This window comes from Plecotus auritus, assembly GCF_963455305.1.
Source record: "Plecotus auritus genome assembly, chromosome: 5".
Taxonomy (NCBI): Eukaryota; Metazoa; Chordata; class Mammalia; order Chiroptera; family Vespertilionidae; genus Plecotus; species Plecotus auritus.
In genome coordinates this window covers 159,411,213-159,427,218 of record NC_137776.1, presented here as the reverse complement: position 1 = coordinate 159,427,218, position 16,006 = coordinate 159,411,213, and the positions used below count along the sequence as shown (strand labels likewise).

At 47.0% G+C, this 16,006-nt stretch overlaps 1 protein-coding gene across 1 annotated transcript in view; it reads right to left on the bottom strand.

Annotated features, from left to right (window-relative positions):
• COL15A1 (collagen type XV alpha 1 chain) overlaps window positions 1-15,802 on the bottom strand; it is a gene marked incomplete at its 5' end in the record, with an annotated part of 100,049 nt that extends 84,247 nt beyond the window's left edge. The window contains 2 exons of the mRNA XM_080668315.1: window positions 15,633-15,718; window positions 15,792-15,802. Coding sequence (XP_080524441.1) covers window positions 15,633-15,718; window positions 15,792-15,802 — 97 coding nt within the window. The remainder of the gene's footprint in view (window positions 1-15,632; window positions 15,719-15,791) is intronic.
• Window positions 15,803-16,006: the final 204 nt, after the last annotated feature.

Genomic DNA, 16,006 nt, shown 5'->3' with positions numbered 1-16,006 from the left:
ACACATAAGAAACCCTCACCATAGGTAAATTTCTTCCCCTGTCATTCCTCCCACATCCCTGAGATAGGAAAAGACTGCAACATATCTATGTCAAGCAGCACTTGGGAATGTCAGGGTGGTGCGATGCCACCCACCTGGACATGGCAAGACCCAGTTCTTCTACATTTTAGGGTGACTCTCATCATGTCCCTCTAGCCTCCATCTTCCCATCTGTAATCTAGGAGAGCTAGAATAGATGGTCCTGAGAGTCCAGCATTTTCTGGTTCCTCGGGGTTCCCAGCCAGGGGCTTTGATGGAACTGAGGTGTTCAGGGGATCTTTAAGCCTTGTCACAAGGGGGCCCTAAGCCCCAGCGATTCAAGGCGCATGTATGGTAAACTGTACCTTCTCTCACAAGGAGCCACTATGTGGCACAGACCACACTGGGTAGGAGGCTGCCTCTAAAGGGCGATTCTTAGAAACCTTGAACTTGAGTGGGACCAGCCAGTCTCCCACATGCATATGCATGAGCAGCATTTTTCACATTCCACCCAACCTCCTTATGCTAATGCAGCCCCACATACTTATTCCTGAAAAGGTAAATGCAGATTGCCAGAGGAAAGCTTTTGCATTAGCACACACACTCATCTATTCAGTCAACTAGCATTTATTAAGCACCTGCTGTATGGAAGGCACTGTTCTAGGTGCTGGGGACCCAGCAATGATAGAGCTTTTCCTCTCATAGAGTGGACACTTCTAATACAAGAGTTTTGGAGAGCAATCTCCATCTTGTCGATGGCAAAAAACCAACCAACCAAATAACAACAAAAAACATTAGTAGCCCCTTTCACACACAAGTGCATTAGGTATTTGTAGGCAGAGAAAATGCTTATACAAGAATGGATTCTGCACCCGTTGCTATAATTTTGAGCCTCCCCTACAGATTGGGGACCTCAACTGTAAACATAACATAATCTCCACTGAAGCATCCTACTATCTGAGAGAGAGGACCCTATACCTGAGGGCCTGAGTCTAGCCACAGAGCCCCCCAGAGCTTGGAAATGTAATTAAAACCTCCTGCTTTATCTTTTTAATATATATATATATATATATATATATATATATATATATATATATATTTTATTGATTTCTTACAGAGAGGAAGGGAGAGGGATAGAGAGTTAGAAACATCGATGAGAGAGAAACATAGATCAGCTGCCTCCTGCACACCCCCTACTGGGGATGTGCCTGCAACCAAGGTACATGCCCTTGACCGGAATCAAACCTGGGACCCTTCAGACCGCAGGCTGACGCTCTATGCACTGAGCCAAACCAGCTACGGCTCTTGCTTTATCTTTGAAAGCACTTAAGTTGTACACTTCACACTATAATATATGTGTGCTATTTTTTTAAATATAAAAATGTTCTAAATTATTCCCCACTTGTTACTGGACTCCCCATGGCTCCACCCCAAATTACCAACCACTGAGTAAAATGGATACAGGAAATAAAGAGCGTGGCTTTGCAAGGGGTATTACACCATCCATATCCCAGCACTTCTAAGCAATCGCTCCCCTATGACAAGACATACAAAAACTTCCCAGCTGAGTTGTTCCCCACAAGACCTCGTTTCTGTTCCTTGGTGGGAGAATTTTGCACTGTGTTTATGGATACACTGCTCCCTGGAATACAGAGATCCATAGAGACAAATATCTAAAGAGATAATATCAGATCCAGACAAGCCTTAGAGGTACTCCAACCCCTTCGCTGCACAGACAGGAAGAAGCTTTTCAAAGCCAAGGCTAACTGGAGTCTAACTGCAGAGGGCAATTCTTAGAATCCTTTCCCCATGTGACCTTCACGACCTCAGCCAGGCAGCTGTGATGGCCTGGGAGGCTCTGGGTGGCCGAGGTAGGATCAGGGACTGCGTTGGCTCAGGGCTCTCTATAGATAAGGAAACTGAGGCTAGATAAGGATTAGTAAATCATTCAAGGTCACCAGCTAATGAATGCAAAGCCTAGAACCAAACCAGCTCTGACCCAAACCCAGCCACTTCACCGCCATGCCATTTCCCTATTCTGTGTGCACTTCAGCAGGGACCTGGGTGACGCGCAGGTTCTGATGCAGCAGGTCTGGGACCTGCATTTCTAACAGACTCCTGAGGGATGCCAATGCTGCTGGGGCAGGGACCACACTTTAAGAAGCAAGTCTCTAAAGGAGAAAAGACGAAAGAGGATATCAAGACAACAGGAGGAGTATTCCAGACTGTGGGAGGCACTAGCAAAGGCTGGGAAGGGGATATATGCGTTAAATTCAGAGACCAGCAAGGAATCGGCATGGCTAAAGCCAGAGCATGGGCAGAGATGTGAGGGGAGGAGAGGCCTTGAGCTCCAGCCCAGAGAGTGGGATTTGTTGCCCTGGAACAGAAAGCACAGGAGGGCTTTATGAGGGGACATGGCATGATGGGACCTGCGTTTGACGAGCACTCTTCAATGAGAAGATGTGCTAGAGACAGAGAGAGGGGAAGTCCTATTGGCAAGGGAGTTGCTATGACAATCCATTAGTGAGCATGACACAGGTGGGGCAATGGGTTGGAAGTGATAGACGGATGCCATAGACACAGCTGGAGCAGAATCTGTTTCTTTGAAACAAAGCTACAGTACTCTTTCCAGGTGCTAAGCATTTCTCAGCCATTCCACTGCAGTAGAGCAACAGTGCAGAGACGACAAAAGCTGGTGGCAGAGACAATTCCAATGGCATCTCAGAATTGTGGACTCCTAGAAATAGGGCCCACCAACCACGTCTCCCAGTCCAGCCACAGTCCCACGGTGAGCCAGCATTTCCTTTCTTTGCAGATTAAGTATCTGGGTTCAAGAGTGGAAGTGACTTGGTCAAGTGCTCATAGCCGAGCCCAGAACCAAGAAATCCTATCTGTGGTATACTAACCTAGATGCGTGCTGTGCATTGTAGAGAATCCCCCTGCACAGAACATAAACACCGCAGCTGTAATCTGGTATCAGCCACACTTGCAAATAGTAAACACACAAAACCATTCTATTAAACGGGAAGCTCATAGTCTAAAAGGGGGAGGGTAGACCCTGAAATGGAGCCATCTACTCTAGACAGTTACGCCTGAAGTAAAATTAGAAAATGTGTCACATGGAAAAACTCTGCAATGAGAAATGGTGTATTTTCCTTCCTTTTTCTTTCTGTGGGAGAATGAGCAATTTGGCATTTTAACTACACACACACACACACACACACACACACACACACACAGCATCTGTAGTCTGTTTTGTACCAAATACACACAGGTGTAGGATACAGTTTTGAGTCGTGACTTGTGGAATGGGATGTCAGTGCAAGATCTGAACAGGGCTGAGCATTGCTAAACTGAATCACTTCTCCCAACTGTCACCAAGTTTGGCCAAACTGAACTCAGAATGTTCATGCTGACAGTGCTTTTACAGTTTACTTGGTCCAGTCTCTTCATTTCCCAGATGGAGAAGCTGAGGCCCAAAGAGAGACAGAGATTTGCCCAAGATAAAAGAAGAACAGGGGAATGTTAAAGCTACACCTCCACCGGGTTATTCATTCCCTGCCAGGGCCAGGCACAGTGCTAGGTGCTGGGGATACATGGAAAAATAAACCCATTCTGGACTCTTGGGGTGGCCCACCCCATATTCCAGCCGCTCAGAGCTGGGTGGTTTGAGATCAGGCTGTGAGGAAGGATATTCTGTGAGATGAGGCCAGAGCAGCACATTGGTGGTCTTCAGAGAGTCTCAAACATCATGCTAAGGTGTGTTACAATCATTTTCTATGGTTGCTATCACAAATGGCCACAAATTTAGTCACTTCCATCAACACAAATTTATTACCGTATGATTCTGCAGGTTAGAAGTGCAACACAGGTCTTCCTGTGCTCCTTTCTTGGAAGCTTTAAGGGAAAAATCCATTTTCTTGCCTTTTCCAGCTTCTAGAGGCTGCCCACATTCCTTGGCTTGTGGCCCCTTTCTCTATCTTCAGCACCAGCAAAGAAGGCTGCTCAAGTCCTTCTCACACTGCATTACCCTAACTTCCTTTTCTGTCTCCCTCTTCCACTTTTAAAGACTCTTATGATCTCACTGGGCATATCTGGGTAATCTGAGATCCTTATCCTTTTTTTATGTTGAGCTGATTATCAATATTAAGTCCATCTGCAATCCCAATTCCCTCTTGCCACGTAATCTAATATAGTCAAGGTTCTGGGGATTAGGATGTAGACACCTTTGAAGGTCTGCTACTCTGTTTACTATAGGTGGTAAGCATGGGAAGATGACAAAGAGTTCTAAGAAGGGGTGACATCCTCAGAGTTGGTTTTACAGAGCTGCTCAAACTTCAATGTGTACGTGAATCACCAGGGATCTTGTTAAAATGCCGATTCTGATTTATTGGGTCTGTGGGTGGGAGTGGAGATTCTGCATTTCTACTAAGTTCCCAGGTAGTGCTGATACTGCCGGTTAATGGACCACATCTGAGTAGCAAAAAGCTAGGAGATTGCCATGGCTGCCATATGGGGGGTGGGTTATAGGGTGGTAAGAATGGAGGCTGGAGGACAAGCCTGTGTACTGAAAATAAAGACAGAACTCGCTGTCACTGGGACTGTGTGGCTGGAAAGAGAGAAGCAGCTGGCTGATCCACCTTCAGATGGAGTTCTGTGTGTGACACTGTTGAAACTGCATGAATTTAGGTTCCGTTTGTCATCAGCTTTTGAACTCTGTTCTACAGGATGGAATGGTTATAATTTTCCAACACCAGAAAAGCACACCTCCCTTTTTCTTTCATGACCTGCTATCCCTGACATGTATGTTATATCCAGCCCTGCTCTCACCCCCCTCTGACCTCTCCACCATCCATGGCAGTGATGGCTGCGGGTGGTCTTCCAGCAGGGTGGAGGCACACAGACTTTGCTGTGGTCAAGAGTTCATAATGCTGGGTTTTCACTAAGATCTCCACAGTCTCAGGCTCTGAATGATTCATTCATTAATGTATTCAAATGCTCATTGTGTCCTTTCCAGGCCATGTCAGATGTTGAGGAAGCATGGGTAAATAAAACAGGGTTCCTGCCCTCAAGGAATCCACAGTGATGCGGGAGCAGGGAAGGAAGGACGTATTGAACCGGTCACCAAGTACAGGCCTGATACTTATCCCGTTATTCCTCCTAGTAGGAATGACTGTCCCATTATAGATGGGAAGATAAGGAAAAGTGAGGTAACTGGCCCCAGGTCACTCAATGGGAAGTAGCAGAGCTGAGATTTGAACCCAGGAGACCTGGGATCCCAGAGCTCATGTGCTTGAGCTATACCTCCTGAAGCTCCCTCTGGGGCCCACTGCCAGCCCTGCCAATCACCTGAGTTACAACCATGAGCAGGGACTTCCCTCTTTGGGATCAGGGTTGCTACCTTTGAAAGGAAGCTATTGGCCTGCATTGGTTCCTCACCCCTGGCTGCCCTTTAAAAGGCACACCAGGAGCTGTAAAGGCTTGCTGTCACCGCAGATGGATCAATTAAGAATCCTGGAATTGGGGAAGGACTGAGCATCAGGTCCCTTTTGAATCCCAAGGTGACTCTAAGGTGCAGTCAGGGTTGAGAACCACCAAGGTCCTTGTGACCTAAGCTCTTGCATTCTAATTTCCTGAAAAACCTCCTCTTCTTCTTCTCTCTCTCTGTTTTAATATATTTTTATTGATTTCAGAGAGGAAGGGATAAGAAGAGAGAAAGAAAGAGAGAGTAATTGCCTGCCTTCTGCACAACCCACAATGGGGATCGACCCTGCAACCCAGGCATATGCTCTGATCAGGAATCGAACCGTGCCCTCCTGGTTTATAGGTCAATGCTTAACCACTGAGCCATGCCAGCCACACAAAACTGTCTCTTCTTATAGCCCTCACCACAAGGCATAGGCAAAATGGATGAATAAAATGGGGGAAGGGAGGAGAGAAGGGAGGAAGGAAGCCCTGGCTCCTCTCAACTAAGGATAATTCGCGACCCACAAGTTGAGAACCGCTAGCAGGGTTGCCTAAGACCATTGGAAAACACAAATATTTGCCGAAACTGGTTTGGCTCAGTGGATAGAGCGTCGGCCTGTGGACTGAAAGGTCCCGGGTTCGATTCCTGTCAAGGGCATGTACCTTGGTTGCGGGCACATCCTCGGTGGGAGGTGTGCAGGAGGCAGCTGATCGATGTTTCTCTCTCATCGATGTTCCTAGCTCTCTATTCCTCTCCCTTCCTCTCTGTGAAATATCAATAAAATATATTAAAAAATAAATAAATAAAAAAGGAAAACAGATATTTACATTACGATTCATTAACAGTAGCAAAATTACAGTAAATAATTTTATGGTTGGGGGTCACCACAACATGAGGAACTGTATTGAAGGGTCACGGCATTAGAAAGGTTAAGAACCACTGGCCTAGATGATTGTTAAAGGGGGGTGGAGGAGGCAGCAACAATGTACAGAATGAATTATTATTATAATACACATGCATATTTAGGTATGGAAAAGAAACTTGAAGGATAGCCCACCAAATATTAGCAGGGTTTATCTCTGAGTCGTGAGATAACATGATCTTTATAAACTCCTTTTTTTCTCCTATGTTTTTACAATGACTATTATTACCAAAATTTTTAAATATTGTTGAAAAAAAATAAATCTCCTCTTTCAAAGCTTGCTTACCTCCCTTCCTGCCCCCATCCGCCAGTGGAAATAGGCGTACTTTGGTACAGTGCAGAGGCTTGCCTGCACCTGCATTAGGACACTCAGGATAAGCTCCTTAGCATGCAAGCCAGCTCTCTACTACTGGTGGCTAGTCCCTCCAGAGTGGGCAGCTCTTAAGCCACCCCACCACTCACCCCAGGGGACTTCAGAGAGTGTAGGCAGCCAGGAACTCTAGGAAGAGGACTAAAATCTACAATAGGACCCCAAACACACATGGCAAACAGATTTGAAGATTTCAACAGATGTACACTTCGGGAGAAGAATTGAGTTGAGTTCTGTTGGGGATAAAGGTTGGGTTGTACTCACTAGGTGATCTTGATCTCATGTCTCCTCACTAGATCCTTCCCAGGAAGAGGTCTGGACCTTCTCCCAGGTTCTGTTCTAACCCAACATTTTTCTCTCTGAAGTTGGAGTGGAGCAGAGGAAGGTGATCAGTCAGCAAACCTGGCTCCTCCCAACATTTCTGACTCATCTCAGCTGCCCTGTGTCTATAGAAATAGCTCAGACCCCACAGCCTGCTGCTCTGACTTAGAAGCTTTAACTGCTCATTTGTTCTCTTCACTGCACCTGAATGTCTTCAACTGAATCTTATTGTAAGATCACCTCCCTTTTAATAACCTTCAGCTGTCACTACCACTACGACACTCCCAGTATATTAGCAGGAGATTATGTGATAAATCAATCTATACTGAATTATGTATGGCTTAATAAAGGAGGTAGGGGTGAGTTCCCTTACCAGATTTTAAAACATTGCAAAGCAACAATTATCAAGACCATGTGGATTTAAAAAACAACATATATGCATGAGAAAGCAACCAGTAATATAGAATTTCCAGGAAAAAAGTTTCTATCATTAAAAGAAAAAAATTTACATGATAACCAGAAACAACAAAATGATGGAGAACCAGCTCATATTTTAATTAGTATTTGGGGGAATCCAGTGTACTACTTTGGAAGTTACACCCCAATCTATAGTCCATTTTAAATGGATCAAGCTGTAGACATTAAAAGGAAGTGTGAAAGCAAGATCATCCACTTAGCTGGCAGAGAAAATATAAATATACAATTTTTTTTACAAAACAGAGGCTATCAGGAATAAGGGGGGATAAACTAGAAAAAGTGTTTATACAATTAGATGGGATGAAAAAAAAAAGTAAAGGGTAAAGTAACAGCAGCGTAAACTCACACTAGTTGCGAAGGTTATTAAAAGAAAGAAAAACTAAAAGCTCAATAATGTACCCTGACTACACAGTCATGGTCGCCCCAGAGCTGGCAGAGCTGTGAAAGAGTCTGGATGACTTACATACCACAGAGGACATGGTAAATTGGAGAACTCTCTCTAGACCACAGGCTAGACCTACCTATTCATTCCTTCTTTGATTCGCTGAGAGAGTTTGCTGAGCACCCACTCAGCCAGGCCCTGTGCTGGGTCCTGGGATTCAGAGTTGGACAAGGCCCAGTCCCTGCCTCACAGAACTTCCCATGTGGTAGGGGAGACAGACAAGTAACGAAGGCCACAATCTAGTCTGAAAAGCCCTGTGACTGAGAGATGGGTGAATACAGTATTAGTCCTGAGGAGAGACCCAACATGCCTGGCAGAGCAGGAGGGCTTCCCAGAAAGGAAACCTAAAGGATGAATTGGGTTTGCCAGGTGGACAAGGTGAAAGGAATTCTCAAAAAAGGACCAGCCTGTGCAAAGACACAGAGGTGGGACATCACATACCTCATTCAGAAATCTACAGTGGTTTGGTGTGAGCCCAAGGGCTCCGTGTGAGTGGCCAGGCCACAAAGGGCCTGCTGGGGTACGGAGCATGACTCCATCCTAGGTATAATGAGAACTCAGCAAGAGCAATTAAACTAGGGAGTGGCATGATTAAATGTGTTTCTAAGAAAAATCCATCTAACTACATAAGAACTATCCAACCAGTTTGGGAGAATCTAGTCAAAGAAAATAACCCAAAAAGAAAACAAAGGTCATTTATCTGGAGATGTTCCTAGCAGTATGGTTTACTAGTAACAAAATAATAAAAACCTAATATACAAATTGTTCTACCGGCAGTTCAACCTGGAGTTCGACCGCATGCTATGATGTGTACTGACCACCAGGGGGTGGCGCAGAGCATGGCGGCGATGTGGCGCTGGCAACAGGGGGCTGTGGAGGTGCTACCAGCCCCAATGGGCCCAGATGAGAGTGGGACCACAGCAGGATGGTGGAGCAGGTGAGTGGGTGGCACTAGAACAAGATAGGTGTGAGCGGGGGGCCTGATAGTCCCGCAGATGGCGACCTGCAGTAGAGGTGGGGGCGGGGGCTGGGGAGGCCCCGGGGCCGCTGCCTGGCTTCCCATGGGTTCACACAGGAGCCAGTCTGCAAGGCAGACCAGGAGAGAGTGCGCTGCCCACCCAGCTTCCGTGTGGCACCGCTGGGCAGCCCAGAGGCTCATGCTGCGCCTGGCCCACAGCATCTGGCCGTGCTCACTGCATCTCCGTGTGGGGATTCACATATTATGACTCAGGCAAGAATATGGAAAAATCAGAACCCCTGTACACTACTGGTGAGACTGTAAAATGGTGCAGCCACTGTGGAAAATAGTTTGGGAGTTCCTCAAAAACTTAAGCATGGAATTACTTTCTGACTCAGCAATTCCCCTTCTAGCTATACACACAAAATAATTGAAAACAAGTATTGAAACAAATCCTTGCATACAGATATTCATAATAACACTATTCACAGTAGCCAAAAGGTGAAAATACCCCAGATATCCCTATGAGTGGAAGATGAACAAAACAATTGTGGTATATCCATACAATGGAATATTATTCAACCATAAAAAAGAATGAAGTACTGACTCATGCTACAATATGATGAACCTCAAAAGCATTATGCTGAGTAAGAGAAGTCCAGGCACAAAAGGTCATGTATTATATAATTCCCTGTATGCAAAATGTCCAGAATAGGCAAACCCATAGAGACAGAAAGCCGTTTAGTGGTTTGCAGGGGTTGGTGAGGTGTGAATGGGGGTAATAGGGAATGGCTGCTTAATGGAATTAAGGTTTTCTTTTAGAGTGATGAAAATTTTTAGAAGTAGATAAAAACAAGGGCTGCAAAACACTGTAAATGTATTAAATGCCACTGAATTGCACAGGTGAAGATGGCTAGTTTTATGTTATGTGAATTTTACCTCAAAAAAGTAAATCAGGATATCTAAATGTCTAATAAATACATGAAAAGGTAATCAACTTAGTAATCAGGAAAATATAAATGAAGGCTACAGTAAGATTCTAATAGGTGCCCATTAGAAAGGCTTGACTTAAGCCCAGAGACAAGACCAAGTGCTGGTGAGGATGCTGAAAAATGGGGACTCTCATACCAGGTTGGTGGCTGTGTACCTGTGAACAACCAGGTGACAGACATGCTGTCTGTTCATGCATTGTCCATTTGGTTGGAGGATTTGCATACCCTGTTACTCAGCATTCCACTCTTAGACACAGAATCAACAGAAATGTGTGCACATGTGCACCAAGAGACATGTACAAGAATGTTCACAGACACACTACTATATCATCCCCAAATGGGAAAAGTATTATTGAAGACAAATGGATAGACAATATACATGATATTAATACAGTGGAATATTATACAGCAATGAAGATGGATTAGCTACAGCTACATGCAACAGCGTAAATGAATCTCAAAAACTTAACATTCGGGAGAAACCAAGATGGCGGCATAGGTAAACACCTAAACTGCTGCCTCGCACAACAATTTCAAAACCACAACTAAAAGACAAAATGGACATCATCCAGAATGACAGGAAGGCTGGCTGAGTGGAAATTCTACAACTAGAAGGAAAGAGAAAAGCACACTGAGACTCAGAGGAGCTGCAGGAGGCAGAGGTTCTGAGACGTGCATGTGGAGAGGACTGGCAACTGAGTGCGCGGCTGGCTTTCTCAAGCGGGAGGGAGACAAAAGCTCCTGACTGCACTGAACTCCAGTTCCGGGCGAGACTCTGGGGACCCAGACTCATACGGGGTGAAACTGGACTGTCAGGAAAGAGAAAAGCACACTGAGACTCAGAGGAACTGCAGAAGGCAGAGGTACCGAGGCGTGCGCACGTGGAGAGGGCGGGCAACTGAGTATGCGGCTGGCTTTCTCAAGTGGGAGGGAGACAAAAGCTCCTAACTGCTCTGAACTCCAGTTCTGGGTGAGACTCTGGGGACCCAGACTCATTTGGGGAGAAACTGGACTGTTTGGCAGTGGGTGGAACTCGAGGGCAGCTTTCTCTCAGAGGTGCTTGCAGCGATTACCACGGGACACTGAGACACAGGGGCCTATTAGGGCAGGGCTGATGGGAAACCAATGCTGTCTGCTCCGCCCTGAGACTCCGCCCCATCCAAGCTGAGCACAGAGGCTTTTGCAAATCTTATCTCATAAGGGTGTCTCCAGCACAGAAGTTCTCCCAGCATAGACACAGCTGATCCTCACAGCCAATTGGCCTGGAGGTCAATTCCTCCCAGTGATACCAACAACAACCAAGAATTAACTATAACAAGGCTGAGCACACAGCCCACAAAGGGGTGCACCAAAAGTATCCACCTCAGGTAACTAGGGAGGCTGAGCCACTGGGCCCTATAGGACACCTAGCACACAAAGCCACTCTATCAACTCAGGGAAGCAAGCAAAATGCAGAGACAAAGAAACAGATCACAAATGAAAGAAATGGAGGAAAGCAAATGACTGGATATAGAGTTCAAAACCACAGTTATAAGGTTTTTCAAGAATTTTCTAGAAAAAGCTGATAAATTTAGCAAGACCCTCGAGGATATGAAAAAGGACCAACTAGAAATTAAGCATACACTGACTGAAATAAAAAATATTATAGAGATCTAACAGCAGACTAGAAGATCGCAAGAATCAAGTCAAAGATTTGAAATACAAAGAAGCAAAAAACACTCAACCGGAAAAGCAAAAAGAAAAAAGAATCCAAAAGTAGGAAGATAGTGTAAGGAGCCTCTGGGACAACTTCAAGTGTACCAACATCCGAATTATGGGGGTGCCAGAAGAAGAGAGAGAGCAAGATACTGAAAACCTATTTGAAGAAATAATGACCAAAAACTTCCCCTACCTGGTGAAAGAAATAGACTTACAAGTCCAGGAAGCGCAGAGAACCCCAAACAAAAGGAATCCAAAGAGGACCACACCAAGACACATCATAATTAAAATGCCAAGAGCAAAAGACAAAGAGAGAATATTAAAAGCAGCAAGAGAAAAACAGTTAGTTACCTACAAGGGAGCACCCATACGACTGTCAGCTGATTTCTCAACAGAAACTATGCAGGCCAGATGGGAGTGGCAAGAAATATTCAAAGTGATGAATAGCAAGAACCTACAACCAAGATTACTCTACCCAGCAAAGCTATCATTCAGAATTGAAGGTCAGATAAAGAGCTTCACAGATAAGAAAAAGCTAAAGGAGTTCATCACCACCAAACCAGTATTATATGAAATGCTGAAAGGTATTCTTTAAGAAGAGGAAGAAGAAGAAAAAGGTAAAGATAAAAATTATGAACAACGAATACCTATCTATCAACAAGTGAATCTAAAAATCAAGTGAATTAAAAATCTGATGAACAGAATAAACTGGTGAATATAATAGAATCAGTGGCATAGAAAGGGAGTGGACTGACAATTCTCAGGGGGAAAGGGGCGTGGGGGGGTGCGGGAAGAGACTGGACAAAAATCGTACACCTATGGATGAGGACAGCGGCGGGGGGTTAAGGGCAGAGGGTGGGGTGGGAACCGGGTGGAGGGGAGCTAAGGGGGAAAAAGGAGGAACAATTGTAATAATCTGAACAATAAAGATTTATTAAATTAAAAAAAAACAAAACAACATTCAGTTTAAAAAGGCAGACACCGAAGAAGACATCCTACATGTATAAAGTTCAAAATCAAGTAAAATGGAACTTTAGAATTTGGGGATACACGTTTAGGTACTAAAGTTATTTTTTAAAAGTAAGGAATTGATCACATTGATAGTCAGAGTGATAGTTGTCTCTGAGGGGAGGGAGGGAATCACATAGCCAAAGGACACAAAGGAGCTTCCGGGAGCTATGCTATTTCTTCCCCTGGGTTATGTGATATTTGTACTGTGAGCAATCACTGAACTGTACTCTTAATTTATTCTCATCCGAGAATATGTTTATGGCTTTAGAGAGAGGAGAGGAGAGGAGAGGAGAGGAGAGGAGAGGAGAGGAGAGGAGAGGAGAGGAGAAGAAAGAAGGGGAGGGGAGAGGAGAGGAGAGGAGAGGAGAGGAGAGGAGAGGAGAGGAGAGAAGGGGAGAGGAGAGAAGGGGAGAGGAGAGAAGGGGAGAGGAGAGAAGGGGAGAGGAGAGAGAAGGGGAGAGGAGAGAAGGGGAGAGGAGAGGATAGAAGGGGAGAGAAGGGGAGAGGAGAGGAGGGGAGAGAAGGGGAAAGAAGGGGAGAGAGGAGGAGAGGAGAGAAGGGGAGAGGAGAGGAGAGGAGAGAAGAGGAGAGGAGAGAAGGGGAGAGGAGAGGAGTGGAGAGGAGAGGAGGGGAGAGAAGGGGAAAGAAGGGGAGAGGAGGGGAGAGAAGAGGAGAGGAGGGAAGGGAGAGGAGAGGAGAGGAGAGGAGAGGAGAGAAGGGGAGAGAGGAGAGAAGGGAGAGGAGAGGAGAGGAGAGGGAGAGAGAGAAACATCAATATGAAAGAGAAACATCGATAGGTTCACAATCAAACACTTTAAAGAAAAGTAAATAACTTGCACTATCAGCATTTTATCTGGAACAAATTACTTGTGTCACTACCTTCCCTGTTCCCACAACAACCTCATCATCTAAAATAGCGGGTATTCCAATGACACTGCAACTTTATTACTCAGCCATGACCCCTTAGGGACACAAGGATGGATCTGAGGGCCAGGGTCCCTTTGACAAGGGTCTCTTTAAACAGGGTGGGCCAGGAAACCCTGAGGGGCTGAGAGCCTTGGGCCTTTGGGACTCACTTTCCTCATCTGAAGAACAGAGACAATAACAGTCTCTGTCCCCACCCAGTGGAGCCATTGTGAGGACTGGATGAATGAAGTACGAATGTGTTCACAGCTCTGCCTGAGCATATGAAGTTGTTTATAGGTGTTAGACTAATTGAACGGCATGCAAAATTTGGTTTGCAAGAGGATATTTCATGCATCTAGACAATTCTGAGTCGCAAAGGGACACCGAATACCCATCATTGCAAATGGCCCTACCCAGGCCTTTTTCAGCTCCTGAGGGCTTCCTGTCACTCCCTTTTTACATTATGGATGAGAACAGGACTTCCTGTGTTAGAAACCACAGCCCTGACCTGTCTTCCAGGGACCCAGCCTACAAGCGCAGGAGGAGGAAAGAAGCACCCAAGTGTCTCTCCCCAGAACCTTCTTCCTTTTGGGGGCGAGGGATGCAGCAAAGTTCAGCAAGGATCGCAGAACCCTAAGCTGCCCTCTGCTGCTGAGCTGGCAGTAACCTATATCACATGCAAAATTGCAATGTTCCCACATGGGCCACGGTGCTGAGAAGCCAAAACTGTGTTCCAGCTGCCCTTTGATCTGCAAGAAATGCCAGGCTGGACGCTCTGGCAGGAAAAGCTGTCATCGCGTTTGGGTCTCCCTTTCAAGGAAACAATGGTCCGGGCTGTCCCAGGCTTCCTCCAGCACACAAAGAGTTAACCAAGGCCACCCACTCGATCCCCACTTCCCTTCATGGAGACACCTCTATGGAGACTGTGTTCTAATCTCCTAAATCCAAAAGGGGTCAGGGATTACTGTTGGAGAGCACAGCTCTCCCACAAAACTGCATGGAGACAGGGCGGAGCAAGGCACGACTGGAGCCTGCAAATCTGGGCTCCGCTCTGCCATTGGCCTGGCCACTTCCCAAGCCTCTCTCATCCTCAGTGTCCTCTTCTGGAAGAATGCCTGCATTGCTTTCTAACACAGCTATTGCAAGCATCAAGCCACAATATCTATCACTTATTTTCTGCCTGGTATGCGCCAGCGTGTGGAAAGCATATTATTTCTAATATCTCTCTTAATCTTCACAGCAGCCCTAGGAGGTCAGGTGATTTAATTATCCCCCCCCCCTTTTTTTTTGAATGAGGAAACTGAAGCCCAGAGAGGTGAAATTAATTGTCCAAGGTCACCTAACTAGGCACAATTCAACCCCACGCTGCCTGACACAACCTAACTGAAATACGTTTTAACTAATCCCACACCATTCACCCCACCGCCTCCGGGTCCAGGTGGGGAAAGTGAGCCTTGGGAAACAGAAGGGACCAGATCCCCTGGCTCCCAGCCCATAGCTCTTCCCATCACCCATGGAACCACTGCCCCATGGATGTGGCTCCCTAGGTAACTCAGCGCTAAGTTAGGCATCAGAGCAATTCAGTCCCGTTATTTCTTTCGAGGCAATGGCGCCAGGTGTCTGTGCTGGCGGTCATGCTTCCGCACTTGTGTACAGGGAGGGCACCGGACCTGCCCTGGCAATGAGCTAGGCAGCACGCACGACCTGGGCGCGGGCACTGGGTGCAGTAACTGTCCCCGCGGAGCCTCTGGTGCCCTCCTGTGCTTCCAAAGTCTCTCTATTGCCAAGACTGGAGGGGCCACGCCTAACTTTGACATCTTGGATGCCCAGAGAGCGCTCCATCCGCCCCAGCTGCCCAGGACTCCCATCCACCCCAGGAACCCCCGCACCGCCCTGGGAAGCCGCGGCAGGACCGCCAGTGCGCACGGAGCGGCGAGGACTCCCTTTTATGTCCAGGAATGAGGCGCGCACTGCAGCCGCGCCCGCCGCCAAAACCAGCTTCCCCGGGGCGCCGAGGCAGCGGGTGCCACCCTCCGGCCGGGTAGCTTACCTGTCTCCGCGCGGGTCCGGATAGCAGCGGAGAGAAGCGCGGAGACCCAAAGCAGCCACAGCAGGAACCGACTCTGCTCGTTCCTCCTGCAAGAAGTGGCCGAGTGAGAGAAGGCTAGACGGGCTGCAGGGGCGCGGGCCATGGGGAAGCGAGTCTTACCTTGGCTCCATCTCGCGGGTCTGCCTAGCCCCGAAGGCGCTAAGCGACCGAGCTCCGCGGAGGCGACGGGGCGCTGCGCGCGGGCCGCCGCTCGCCCTTCCTGCAGGGAACAAAGGCGGCGCTGGCAGCGGCCACGGCGGGCAGGCTCTCGGCTCCGGCCCGCGCCCTGAGTCACCCGCGCTCTGAAACCCGACTCCGCCGCGCCCAGCGCTCCC